The sequence below is a fragment of the Mauremys reevesii genome, linkage group 5 (assembly GCF_016161935.1).
Source record: "Mauremys reevesii isolate NIE-2019 linkage group 5, ASM1616193v1, whole genome shotgun sequence".
NCBI lineage: Eukaryota > Metazoa > Chordata > Testudines > Geoemydidae > Mauremys > Mauremys reevesii.
The window spans coordinates 58,483,192-58,497,813 of NC_052627.1; the positions used below are offsets into that span (position 1 = coordinate 58,483,192).

The 14,622-nt window shown below is 39.6% G+C and overlaps 1 protein-coding gene across 3 annotated transcripts in view; it reads right to left on the reverse strand.

Moving 5' to 3' along the window:
- Nucleotides 1–595: 595 nt before the first annotated feature.
- GATB (glutamyl-tRNA amidotransferase subunit B) overlaps nucleotides 596–14,622 on the reverse strand; it is a 62,897-nt gene continuing 48,870 nt past the window's right edge. The window contains exons 10-13 of one of the 3 annotated variants that reach the window (XM_039540022.1): nucleotides 12,415–12,548; nucleotides 11,802–11,880; nucleotides 5,469–5,603; nucleotides 596–2,486 (exon numbers count right to left, since the gene is read on the reverse strand). In XM_039540022.1, the coding sequence (XP_039395956.1) occupies nucleotides 2,358–2,486; nucleotides 5,469–5,603; nucleotides 11,802–11,880; nucleotides 12,415–12,548 (477 nt within the window). In that variant the 3' untranslated portion in view covers nucleotides 596–2,357. Of the gene's footprint in view, nucleotides 2,487–5,468; nucleotides 5,604–6,000; nucleotides 6,030–6,737; nucleotides 6,912–11,801; nucleotides 11,881–12,414; nucleotides 12,549–14,622 lie in introns of those variants that run through there. The other 2 variants (XM_039540024.1, XM_039540023.1) reach the window with 2 other exon arrangements.

Genomic DNA, 14,622 nt, shown 5'->3' on the forward strand with positions numbered 1-14,622 from the left:
CTGGAAAAAGCAACAGAATCCTGTGGCACCTTATAGACTAACAGACATATTGGAGCATGAGCTTTCATGGGTAAATACTCACTTTGTCATAATGTGGTTGAAGATTTTTAACCTGTGTCCTTCTGTCTGCTTCTAATACAAGGGAAGAGTTCTTTACAATTATCCACTTCTAGTTTGTGCTTCCTGCCTTGTTCTCCATTGTATGTGTGGCAGGTAACGTTGAAAGTAGGTTGAGATTTATAGTAATTGCTATTTTAAACGTAAAGATCTAATGCTGTATATTCATAGAACTTGTCCATGAATTATTACAGACTATTTTCTACCCTATTACGTAATTGCCTAGAACAAAATGGCTTTGAAAACAGGTAACCATTAAAGATATTTACCAACAGTAGTCATGCTATGGTATCTGAGAGCCTTCTATTTTAAGTGTAGTGCAGTTACTACTCTCTCTCAGGTAAGGGGGTAAGTAACACACATCCCACTCCAAAGCTGCCCAACAAAAAGCATTAATAATACAAGGACGACAAAACCGTCTGGAAAAGGTAGGGTTTGTTTGTTTGTAAAGGTAAAGAATAGGCTTAACACACATGGACTCATAAAATTCAAACTTTATGCAGATGCTCAGTCCATAATTCACAGTCTTGTGCCTTTTGTTTCCTCCCAGAATGGCAGGAGTTAAGGGCAGAGCATTAATCTAACAAATTCAAAGTTCAGTGTATATTGTGGTTTGTGTCATAACCATTTATTATCTGGATGTGTTTTGTAACATTGATTGAAACTTAGCACTCTGAACAAAGTCATCATGGAACAAAACAGGTGCCACTAAGTAAAAGATAAAATGGTGGTTTTGCTGAGATGTGACAAAATGATAGTTAAGCCTTTGTTTGAATGTCAGTTTAAATACACAATTTTTTAAAAGGTCAACGGCTGTCATTGCAAAATTCAGAGTAAATCTTATCCTTTTCACACAAATGAGGCAACTTAACGTTAATGCTTTTTGTCAGCTGCACAACCTTTTAACTAACTTATTTTTATGTGAACAATGGGTACACATTTTATTCAATAAATATATTTGAAAACTCCTGCATTTTGCCTCTTTTCTGCTTAAACTGTGAGCTTGTTTGTTCAGATGTTTCCCTGTCAAGAAAGATAGTAGCACTGATAATCAAAGAATGAAGGGGCTGAACTAGGAATTCCATAACTTGAAGATGATAGCTAGATTCCACAGAAGAGGCCTGGTCTACATCCTCTCTGAATTAAGCCCAGATTTTGAAAGGTATGTAAGAGCCCAAATTTCATTTTCAAAAAGGATTTAGGCATCGGAGTCAAAATCCCATTGACAGTCAATGGGATTTAGGCTAAGTGCCTAAATCAGTTAGGCACTGCAAAACTGAGCACTGCAGCATGTAAATAGCTTTAAAAACCTGGGCCTAAGCGCTTAGTGTGGTATGTGCATGCATTCCAATGGCAAGACATTCTACCCTTCAGAAGTATCTTTGAGCTTGAGGATAACTCTGGTTTTTAGAAGGGATTATTTAGCAGCATCAAAAGAGGCTTCTGAACTCCAGAAACCACAGTCCATAGCCCTATTAAGTATTTATTATAGATGTGCATATAGCACAGGCTCTTGAAGTAGCAGGATTTTCCATAATGCACAGGACTGCCTGGGCTTCAGCTGCCTTAGTTGGTTTTAGGGGCCTATTTAGCCAGTGGGGAGCGGATTTAGGATAGATCATCCCTTGAAGGAAGGAAAGGCAGCTAGGCAGTCTCTCCTCCTTTCCCTCCCTCTGGCAGAGGCAAGGGAGGAGTGATAGCACTGATGAACTACTTCCCCCTCCTGACAGGTATGGGGAGTGGCCAGCAGTGGCTAAGCTGCCACTAGGTTTTTGGCAGAGCGAGTAGGTGGTGTGTCCTGCTTACGCATTTTAGAGTGTGAAATGTAATGATGTGAATTTCTATTCCTTCAGAAAAACATTGCTACCTGGCAATATTAAATCACAACATACATCTGATACAAGTTCTAGAGTATTCAGACAAACAGTAATGTATTGAATCACTTACCTTTCTCATGTGTGCAAAACCAGCTACAGGAAAAGTGAACAGCACTCAATACTAGCTTCTCCTATTCATTTGCACTGAATATCTTTTCTTTTGTCCTGACAGAGGGTGAAGCATTCAAGGAAGACTGTATAACAAGATACTACCTGAATAACCACCAAAAGGGAATAATGATTCTGTTCCATGCTGAGACTACACAGTATCTTTTTCTAGCTCAGGCTGGAATTGAACTGTACAAAGTCCAGGGAATGTCCTGTTGTTCCCTCTGTAGGGACCTGTGCAAGTTGCTCTGAAAGTTACTGTAACAGCCTCTTCTCTAATATTTGTTTCACCAGCACAGGATCTGCTCGCCCTCTTGTTGTTCTTTGAACCAGTCCAATCAGTTTATTCAGAACTTTGGGGTTTCCCTTCTTTATCTCCATAACCTTGAAAACAAGAGGACAAAGTATTTATCATGAATAATGGAAGATGTTCTGTTTTCCCTTTAAACAGATGCATATTTTCTAACCTTAGCACCAGCTTAATGTAAGCCCAAAATTTAGTATTAAAGTAAGTTTTTTGCCCTCGATTCTGCAAGGGCTGTGTGTGGCTGGAACCCTACAACTGCTTGGAGCCCCACTGGATGAGCAGAGGCCACTGCAGGATCAGGGCCTTAGTCCTAATAGAATTACTGGTTTCATGATTATTTTTTATTCCAAGGAAAACTTTTTTTTTAAGAAACTCCTTGCAGTGTTTTCAAGTCAAAACAATGCAGTGCAGAAAGTAAGACTTGTCTATTTTACTTTTCCTAATAGGGTGACATGCAGAAAGTAAGATAGCAACCAATAAACAGATTTTAAAGTGTTCAATATCAACTGATTAGTAATAAATTTAAATGTATTAATTTGAGTTCAGAATTATTTTAACAATTCTACTATGACAGTGTCCTTCTAAAGTGGAGACACTTGTATTTCATTAACATTGACCTGGCATTTTTCCACTGGAGCAGAAACTTTAGAACTAACCCTTTAAAAGTTTTATATCAGATATAATAACTTGAAGGAATCTCTTGCAACAAAGCATTAAATGTTTAACTATGTTTATTCATCATAAAAATACTACCAGTGAGAGAGACAGGTTCCTTTTTTAGACCCACTGACTGACCCCAAAATGTCTGCACATTGGCCTGCACAATTACTGTGCACTGACCATTTGCATGGCCAGTCAGGTAGCCATTGACCCATTTCTGTATGCAAATACCCAATCTGAAAATAGAAAAGTTTAAGCTGGAAATGATGCCTAAAAAAACCTAACCGTTTAACAAGGGAAGTATGAAATTCACCCTCACTGTGTCTTAAAATCAGGTAGGAGGTCTTCCTAAAAGATACGTTCTAGTTCAACCATGAGTTATTGAGCTCTATCATGTTTAATAATTCTCTGCATTGTGGGGAAGTATTGGGTGAAATTCTATAGCTTAACTTATGCATGTTGTCAGACTAGATAGTCTCCAGGGGCGGCTCTAGCAATTTGGCCGCCCCAAGCAGTCATGCATGCGGGAGGTGCACCGGAGCCGGGGGACCAGCGGACCTCCCGCAGGCATGACTGCGGAGGATCCGCTGGTCCCGTGGCTCCAGTGGACCTCCCGCAGCTGCGGAGGGTTTGCTGGTCCGGCGGCTCCGGTGGAGTATCCGCAGGCATGTCTGCGGGAGGTCCACCCGAGTCGCGGGACCAGCGTACCTTCCGCAGTCATGCCTGCGGGAGGTCCGCTGTCCCGCGGATCCGGTGGACCTCCCGCAGGCATGACTGCGGAAGGTCCGCCGGACCCGCGTGCCGCCCTCCAGGGAAAATGCTGCCCCAAGCGCGCGCTTGGCGCGCTGGGGTCTGGAGCCAGCCCTGATAGTCTCCAGAGCCTTAAACCTTATTAATACATCAACTACCAGCTGCACCAATTGCATGCACAATTGCAAATACATCCACCTATTATTGTATCTGAATTTTAGCCCATCTATAATGTCCCAGCATAGACAGGGCACAGTGCTATCTTTATCTGCTTACAATTACTTAAATTAGAAAGTTCAATTAAGTTTAGGTATTGCATTCATTCATAAATTGTTCAGTATTTGAGTGTTAGTTTCCCTTTTTCAAAAATAAACTACTATTAAAAAGCAAGGCATTTTCTCTTGCAATAGCCCAACTACCTGTTCTGTAAGGTAAGATCTTATGGTAATTTAAAGCAAGAACTAAAAACTTCTTTACTAAAATGATCACCTGAAAGCAGCTGGAAAATAAGGCTGCTTTATCACAGCTGGCTTTGCTAAAACACAGGAAGCTGAGGGAGGAATTCTTACAAAATAATTTTTATTATTGAAACAGGAATCTGGTCATGGACCTTCATCTTTTGTGCTGCTGAACAGTTCTAGCTCTCTGCTCTTATGCTTCAGTACTAGTCTGAAAATACAGAAGCATGTTTATCAGACACTGCAAATGAGTCAATATAAGGGAGGTCATGCAGATCTACTGCAAGTTCATTTTCTTTATCAAAAGCTCTTTGCAAAGCTGTTAGTGTCTCCCAGTGAGACTTTGGCGTGGGTGGTATCGTTCTCAAAAGATGTTAGCTTTTTTTTCCAACTGCAAATGTCGCTAGACAATGTTTATACTTAAAATAAGCCATTCATTCCTGCTTTTACATTTTGCACTCCAGAGAATACAAAAGCACCTTTTTTATAAAGCTAATATTGGACGTGATCAAAGTTACCCCTCCGTTTTGCCCCCCTTTTATAATTTACAAGTTTACTTTTTCTAACTGAAAATCTCTGGAATTTTGAAATCAAAATGTTTAAAGCTTTCCTCTATGACACACACACACACACACACACTGTGTTAGTGTAAGATTGCTCATGAGGGTTAGCCAGTCAGTATACGTTTCTTGGGAGAAGAGACATGGACTTTGCATAGAGACACAATAAAAGCCAACTTTTTAACTTACCAACATTGATGCTATCTCCTTTAAAGCTAATATTATTCATGTAGAATAAATAATTACTTCTTGTTAGATACCCTGAGTTTTCACACAGTTATATTAATTTCATCTCTTTGACCTTAGATATCTCCTAAGATGACAATGAAAAAAAATCTGGGAATTATACTGATCAAAATTGCCAGGCCAGGTTAATGAAAGCGCTCTCTGTGCACATACAGTTGAAAGGGACAGGACTTCTACTGTGCTTGTTTTCTTGCACTATCACTTTTATGCATAGTCAAAGTCTGGCTTGTCCAAGAAGCCAAGTCAAATAAATCCTTTATTTCTCTTTGAAGATGTACAAACAAATGCAGAGCCAGAGGAAAGATGGCAATTTAAACCCATTAGCATCACAGACTATCAACATGTCCAAGCTGCTGTATTCAGTTCCCACCCCTGTTCTAATCACCTCTTCCTGATGTTCTTCCATCACTGCCTGACAGATCTGTTCAAGCTCTTGCTGATCCTGGATCAGTTCAAGTTTCTTTTCTTTAACAATCTGAAGTGGGGTCTTCCCCTCCCCCTTCCACAATTCCTCAAGCACCTGCAGCATCAAAAAAGTAGAGGAGGGGAGTCAGTGCCTGCTGCAGTCACACTTTCCACTGCAGTAATGTGTGAGTGCATTTAGTTAGAATAAAAGCAAAGGGTTAACATTTATGTGATTGACAAACTTTCCCATGCAGCTCTGTTGACACATCTCAATCTTGACTTGCTAATGCCTCTCCAGAGCAAAACCTGCCCACCCACAAGAGCACCAGGATGAGATCAAGCAACTCAGTTTAATTTATGATCTGAACACAGCTTAAAGTCGAGTACAATAATCCAGAGCACACCACATCCCCTCCCTTTATTCTGAAGCCCAATATGCATGTCACGTAGCTTTGCAACAGTGATGCTCTTTGTGCCCCTACTGTAGAATTGTCGTACGAGAAGGTGGTGTAGTAATCCCTTGTTATTCATATGAGTGTTGCTAAAAGAAATTACAACATGCATGGTCAACAGAGAATGCCACTGCAGAGAATTGACAATTAGCCAACTATTGTGCCTAGACAGATTCCAGGTAACTCATTTCATTTACAGACCATCACCACCACAGGAGGGAGAGAGTGAGGATGCTTAATAGAAGAAAAAATATTGCAAATCAGAATCCATGTGGCAGCCCTATCCCATCCATATCTCACCTCCAGGAATAGCTGGGTGAACCTACGCTTCTGGAATAATTACTAGCTAATATGGCTGTGTTTCCCTACTTTGTAGCAAGGCTATCACCATGGAATAAACTTGGAAGAAGAAAGCATTTATAAAAAAGCAACTTCCTTGGGCAGTCATTTTCTGTATTTCCTCTGTTCTTATTTCAGAGATGGGGGATGTGAGAGAGAAAGCCCTTATTAAAACAGCTGCTTGATCCTGCCCTGAAGATATAATTGTATGTTTGGGCCGCCCCAGTGTGCCAGGATGGAAACGAATGCCATGTCAAAAATGCAGCACTACAAATTTGCTGTGGGATCAAGAGGAGGCTGGGGTGAGGAGCCCTAATTTAAAGCCATTTTAATAATTAGCAGTGCAGCAAAATGGTTTATGAAAAACAAAATAAATAGAATGACATTTTAATCCTCTCATAGATTTTTCTCCAATAGGAAAGCCCTTCAGCATGAAATGATGTGACAGGTACTTTAAGAACTCTGCACTGATGCTACCTACTCCAAGCAAGGTGCGACTCAAATTTGCCTCCTATCCCCCAACCCTTCCTTCTCCCCCCCAATAGCAGCTTACTGTTTTTGTTTTGCCAGAGGCCTTGAAAGAACAACAACAAAGTTGTCTCGTGAAGCCACATTGCAGGTCTTGTGTTTTCCTTGTGAGAGGGAGAAGGGCAGAGAAGACAGATCAAATTATTAAAATTACTGATAGCCAATCAGAGTTACAACCACGATAAGTGATATTTTAATCCGTTCCTATCTAAAACTCAAAATGCCCCCCCCCTTCCAGTTCATTCCTTAGCACCACTGCAGACACACCTGGAATAGCCTACGAAAAAAATCAGCTTACCCACTGCTAGACAGTGGCCTTGTCCACTTCACTAACTATGCTGAGGGCTCACTTAAGGAACACCCACAGTTGCTTCCTCCCTACTATCAGCAGGTGCTCCCCAAGGGAGCAGACAGGAAGCTTTCTGGAAGGTAATTCTCCCTGATCTCCCCTGAGGCATTGTGACTCCATGTCACACCTCATGGAAGTGCAACTTGCAATTTGCACACAGTAGCTCAGAGAAAAACTCCCCAGAGATCTTGCTCAAAATGGAAACTAACCAACAACGAATCTACATCTTTCTAAGAAAAGGGCAGGAATTGATTTTAGGTTGGCATGTATCACACCTGCAATTCTGACACCGTTGTCCTTACCCAGAGAAGGAGGAGGAGGGCACTGAAGACACACACACACACTCTAACAACAAAACCCTCTATTCCAAGCAGACCACTCAATGGGCTTCTCTTGGTAATTCTCACTTAAGTCAGGGCTAGGGAAGTTTGAGATTCAGGGAGCAATAACTGGTTCCCCTTACAGCCATCTCATCTCCTATGCTAAGCATATCATGGCACAGAGAGATTTTTCCCATTATACACTATCTTAATGGGACCAGGGAGAGACTGGATTTGCTCTTGTAAATATACACAGCAAGCTATGTCAGTTTGGGTTTTGTAGCTTTAAAAAGTACCCTTCTATTGCTTGAGTACAATACTGGCTCCCTCTATGGAGTACGTGGACACAAATCCTCCTTGGGCTATTTCTGAAAGTCGAGGAGGGAGAAGCTAATTAGTTATATTGGTTAGTCCATTATAAGGGGAACCTTGGACACTGCGTGTAATATATTACAGTAGTATTCAGAGGTTAAACAGAAAGCATTTTATTCATGCAGGCATAATCAAGTGCAGTTCTACTCCATTTACTTTTTCTTGGGCTCTTGTAGGCTTTTCTGAACCAGAGAGAATTAGCCTCAAGGGTTTAAGGGCCCCTTTGCTCCCTGCCCCTCCATCTACATTGTTATACACATACACAGCTGAGACCAATACTATTCAAACATGGTTTCCTATTAGACTGATGATATAGTTTATAGAAAAAGCTAGCCTCATCGTACTTTTTTTTTTTAAATGTTCTAGTCTAGATAAAAGTCTAGTCTAAAAACCGTGTAAAATAATTTTAATTCATCCACACTAAGTGGTCAAACCAGGCTATAAACTGGCTAAACATGAACAGTGGGGCCTAATTATAAAGTCTCCAATGCCAAAATGAAATTCTCGGTCTCCCCTTCATTACTGAAATCCCAATAGTGGCAAATATAGACTCTAGCCAAGGTTTGATTCAGACTATTGCCAGGTTCTGCCTGCTCTAGCCACGTAGGCCTAGCACCAAACCAGTGGTCAGAATGATTTAGTAACAGCTTGCAAGTCTTGCATCCACAAAAGGGTCATTGTAAGCACTTTACAACTGTTGAATGTGCAAGCTGGTTGTGACACCTGGGAAAAGGTTTTCAGTTGAAACCAGTCTCCAACCGCTTGTTCCATGTATGGGTACAAATACTGCTACACCATTCTGGCCCGTCCTGTATCCATGCCTCTTCCCAGAATGCAATGTCTTTGTGTTTGCAAATTATCCAAAAGCCTCTGCTTCTAACAAGTGCTGTACACTTTGGATCAGGTGCTCCAGATTCCCCAGACTGCGCTGTTACAGTCATGATTGTAAAAGGGTCCTGTTCAACTTAGGTTCATACACTGTGCTCACCTCCCTGGTATCTGCTGTATGTAGAAGTGCCAAAAGGTTCTGTCAAAGTATTGCCGTGCAGATGAGCTAAACCATTGTGCAAACAATAAATGTTGTCAATCCATGTGCCTGCAATGGTAGCCCTGATTAGTGTGCACACTATTTTTGAAGATAAGTTTGGTTTGTGTGCTATAATTACATAACACAGCAGTGTCCCTTCTTTGACATGCAGTATCCACCATGTAACCTTCCACATTTAATCAATGTTCACAGTTTTTATCTATGTGAATTTTATTGCCTTGTACAACTGAGAATGAGCACAGACCTCTTAAAAATTTAAACTGTTGGCACTTCCTGCAGTACGAGCATATGCATATGCATGACTATTTGCTCATCCCATCAAACTCTTCCATCTTTTCTTGTTGGCTCTGTCTTCACTACTGCAGTTAATTCCTTCCACCCACCTCAAATGCTGCAGTGCATCTGCTGTTGTCTGTATATATATAGCCTTTTTCGCCTTCAGGGCATCCAATATCTCTGCCTACTGCAGAGAACTGTTATAAACATTTGTTATTCTTCTGACATCTAGGCAATCAAACACTTTTCTAAATATGGCAAAGTTTGATAGCATCACTCAGTGATGGGCAAAGAGTAGAGTTATTACTCTGTGTCTGAATTCTGATCATAGAGCGCAATACATATACTATAAGGAGCTGGTAATTAAGCAGGAGATGCAATCACTGAAATTCCTCATTTTATATCCTGTCAAAACTGCCTCTGTATAAATAAATTAACGGGGTTTTTTCATTTTAAAACAACGTTAACTTTCTGACTTAAACACCACAACAAGGAAACAGCTAAAAATAAACTCTGAAGGTCATCTTCAAAGTTTTAGGCACCAGGCTGATGGGTGCTCTCAAAAAAAATCACATACACAGAATTTCTGTATATCCACATGCACTAAGTATTCTCAGTGTTTTCTGCCCGTTACAAGCTTTTATTGTTTTAAGACCACTTCCAACCACCATGAGCAACCACAATTCTGACTGGCTTAACTACGAGCTGAGACTTTTCAGCTCCACCAAAAACCAGGCCAGTTTAATTTAACTTTAAGTGCCCAGACTTAGAACTCTTGTTCTCTTTATAACAAATTTTTTGATGCAAAAGTGAATAGACACTAATTTCATTCCAAATCTATAGCTAGAATGAAAGACTAGGTGGAAGGAATATGCAAACACCTGCCCTTGTTGATCTAAGAACATTAACCCTGGAACCTCATTATGTGAGTTAAATATCTTAATTTCACTGTTGACTATTTTAGAATTAAAAAAAACTAGTGTATTTATCCAGTGGCGTTTAATATTCTACAGCTATAAACTTGCAAGGTTTAAAGAGACAAATAGTTATTAGTTATATTATCATGGGGCCTAAAACATGATAGGTGCTCTGCACTCAAACAAAAGTCACAATGCCCCACACAGTTTTACAGTTTATTTTTTAAAGTATGATCAAATATATATATACACAGATATATATTTTTATCATCACTACAGGATTTAGCTGGAGTTGGAAGAAACAATTTACAGGGGATCAGAAAACCTCAAGTGAAGATCTTGAAGGGGAATGAAAGATCTTAATTTTTTTAATAAATATAAAATGGTGAAAAAATTAATTTTATAAAATTATTCAAAAGTGTACTCACCATGTTAGAATTTTGGAGTGTATTTCTAAAAAAATATCCAGTAGCTTTTCCAGAAAGATCAGCAATTTTTTTTTTTTTTGCAGATTACCAGTAACCCTGCAAAAATGCTCACTTGTCAAATGTGACATGAACACCTTCCTCGGCTCTGCCAAGAGTGTCAACATTCAGTAGCCATTTGTTAAATTTTTCAAATAAGCACCTTTATCCTTTCGCCCTCACTGCCCAGCACGCATGAGAGAGACTCACCGTAAACAAGTGCAGAGTCACTTCACTAGTGTCCTAAAAATCTCTCCTTTCAACTCACTTCCACCATGAAGCCTAAAAAAACCTTGATAATGGTTAGGCAGCTGGGTGTGCTGTGACCACTGCCTATCATGCTAACTGGCATTGTCTCATTGTTACCTTGTGCTCCCCATGTGTTTTGTCTTCTACTTAAGTTGTAAGCATCTTGGGGCGAGGACTGTCTCTTTGCTTTATGTTTGTTCAATGCCTAGCACAGTGGGCTTTCATCCATGATTGGCATCCATAGGCACTACCTCAATACCAATTAATTATTAGGATTATTTATAATAATGATCATTAACATATTCCCTGATGTCAAATGTATTGTTAGCACAGTTTCTTAGATCCCATCTTTGTTTTGGGAGACTGGCCTGAACAAGCCAGCTAGTTGAAAAAAAGAGGGGGGAAATAGTTGGCTCTGTCTTGAGTGCCTGACTAAGATGCAGCAAAGAGTGTCACTGGTTTATCAGAAGGGCAAGTCTTCCTCCTTCAGTCTCACAAGGCATTTGACACAAATTTATCTTATAAACCCAGCTATGTTTTGCCCTTCGCCATTCCGTGGGATGTGTGACCTCTTACAGCTGCAGCTCCTATTAAAATTATTAAGAACCATGAAGCAGCAAGTTTCCCAATCTACTCACCAGAGACTGGACCAAGCCACCAAAACATGGATGTTAATTCTAACCTTCCCAAAGTGCAGGAGTGTTCAGAATTTGGGATTTGCTTATAGAGGTGACTGGTCAGTGGCGTCAAATCCAAATTGCCCAAAATTCAGGCATGTTTGGCTTTGTTAGGGATTTGTTTCAGACCCCTCTGTACTATTTAACCCTAAATTTTTATACACATACATCCCACCTCCAGTAGCAGTTTGACATATTTCATGCTTTAAATATAAAATGAATTTACCGACACCATGGAAGTCATATGGATTCCAGATGGAGATTTACTGTTAAAATGAAGTAAGTAGTGGCAGTTTCAAAGGTAAGTCCAAAACAAACTCACTTGTTTGGCTGCTGAAGAAGAAATTGTTCCTCTCTCTAGAAGGTTTAGAAGGTCAGCCAGGAAGAGAGAACTGACTGGACTAAATTAAAAAAATAAGGTGAGGTGAGAGCTCTCAAAAACAAACAAACAAACACACACACCACAGACAACATAAACTTAACATCTCTACATGGTGCCTGGTCATTTGTATAAGTGACATACAATCATTTAAACAAAGATTAAATGTTATTATTGAAAGCAAACTAGTAACCTTGTTGTACACACCGTCAGTACAACTTTTCAAAATGTAATTTATTTTTGGTCAGCTGAGTAGGTTTTGCCATTTTAATATGACAAAAATGGAAACCCACGGATTACAATCGATAGTGATTGAAGATTTCCTGTCTCTGGAAGGTATGGAATAGACTTGGTTCACCAAGACAGCATACAGGTCTAGGCTCCCAAAAGAAGTCGTGGCTATTCGGACCTCTGTTGTCCACCCACCATGGAGTTTCCATTGCACTAAACAAGGAGTCAGTGCTGGTGTTAGGGGATACTATTCTCAATTGTTTGCCTGGCCACGGGAAGACGGATGGTTCTGTTTGATCAGCTCAATATAATCAGAAAGCTTCACCTTTCCTGGACTGTAAGATTGTGTTGTTTTAAATAACCAAGCATATCATTCAGAATCCAGCCAATCACTTTCTTTGCACTCATCTGCGTCTGTCTTGCTACATTTTCAAAGAACTCCATTAATCCATCTTCATTCTGTTTAGAAAAAAGAATTAAATGGGTTAATGACAGAAAGGTACAAAAATGAGTATTTTAGGTCCTGGTCCTCTCTCATTCGCAGGTAAACCTGATCTGTGCACTCACTGCAAGACCTTGGCAACCTCTAGTAACTCCAATAAGACAATAATGCAATCTATACTAGGAGATGCTCTATGAAAAGAATACATAAGCATAGCTGTCAGCCCGTCTGCCAGGTTGACAAGATTGTACCTATGATGTAGTTTCTATCTTTCATTAATCCTTCCCTGAAATTAATGTACAAGGAGAAGCTGCTTCACCCAAGGCAGGTGTGGAGAGTTCCCTTGTTCTGTTCTAGCCTGCCTACCCTCTGGTGAAATGAGCTGTCAAAGAACATTCTATGTTCACCATGGAATGGTTTTCTGAAGCCACCTAGAAATATTTCATGCTTGATCTTGCAGACACATTTCTGATTGCTGGAATAAGATGGACCCGTTTCTACCCTTGAGTGATTTGGATAGGTCAGACTAGAAAAAGCAGAGTTTTTATTGTTCTAATTTTTTCAAGTCAACTCTGATGAAGGCCCTCAGTGTTGGAAACGTATTGCACTGGGGACACATTCAATTTTAAAGTGTACAAGAAATCTGAGATTGTTTTTAGTAAAACAGATATGGCGGGATCTGATGGATGCTGTGATGTGTGTCACTTGGAGAATGATGGCTCAGTAACTGTAGCACGTAACTCAAAAGGCCTCCAAGAGACTGTGGATATTGTAAGTGGGGCATTCTTACTTTTCAAGGGAAGAACCCAAATTCAGTTGTCCTACTGGACTTTGTATACAAGTTAAAAGTAAAATTATTAATTTAATTGACCCCTTAATAAATACTGTAATTTTTCTAATTCCCCTCAGGACTCATTATTCCAAATACAAGCATAGAATATTAAGTCTTAAAATGACAAGATAACTAAACAGACAATATTACCTTGGAAGTTCAGTCAGGAAAAAGTGAGCAGATATTAATGCCCCTTCTTAGCAAATACTGTGGGCCTTTACAGCCACATTTTTAACATGGGTGGAGCAGGTCTGGCCAAAAAATGCTCATACTGGATACATTCAACCCAACTGCCAGACCCACACTTACTTGATTTTCACATGGAAATGTACATATTTGCAACCACTTCATTGTGCTTTTCTTTGAAAATCTACCTAGTATCGTCTTTACCAGTACCAATCTAAGATAAGTGAGACAAAGCGTGTGCTTTTATTAAATTAAAACTTGAACCAAATTGTATCAGTGTGACAGGAATGAAATATTTTCCTTATTGTTCCTGCAATATGTTATATGACAGAAAAGACTTGATCTGCCTCTGATTTCCAACAGTCTTTCCTACCCTACTGTTGGAAGTTAGTTTGGACAAGTTGTGCATTCTGACCAACTTTCCTAGAGCCAAATTCACTGACACTGGAGTGCCAAAATCATCCTGTGACTCATATTAGGAATATTTATCTGAGAAGATGTTTGTCAGCCTATGGAACATCTCATGCAGACAGTTTTGCTATGAAGCTCTTATACACTGCATACAGACACTGAGAACAACTTTCTCCAAAATCCTAACTCTCATCCCTTGCTATTCAGTATAAAACAGCTAATTTTCACCACAACTTCCAGTTTTCTTAACTGCATTTAGTAAATACTTCTGCATTTCTATCATCTTAAAAAGATTAGCATATATTGAGATAAAAATTTCCAGGTACAAGAGAAGATTAAACAAATTTTTAACACCACTGAAGCATATGTTTTTATATACAACTAATATAAATTGCTGCACAAGTATCAGGCTAAAAAACAAGATGCAACTCAAATAATGGAGAATACTGACAGAAAAGGCATCCGTAACAAACATGTACACTTTAAAGCAAATATCTCCTTACTGCCAGTTACTGGATGACACAAACCAAAGGATATTTTGGATCTTTACCTACCTCATAGAAGCCATTTAACTGGTCATATACTGACAGCACTTAACACACCACATCTTGTTAATGCAAAAATACAAACTACAAAACCAAAACTGTCCCTAGGAATAATTT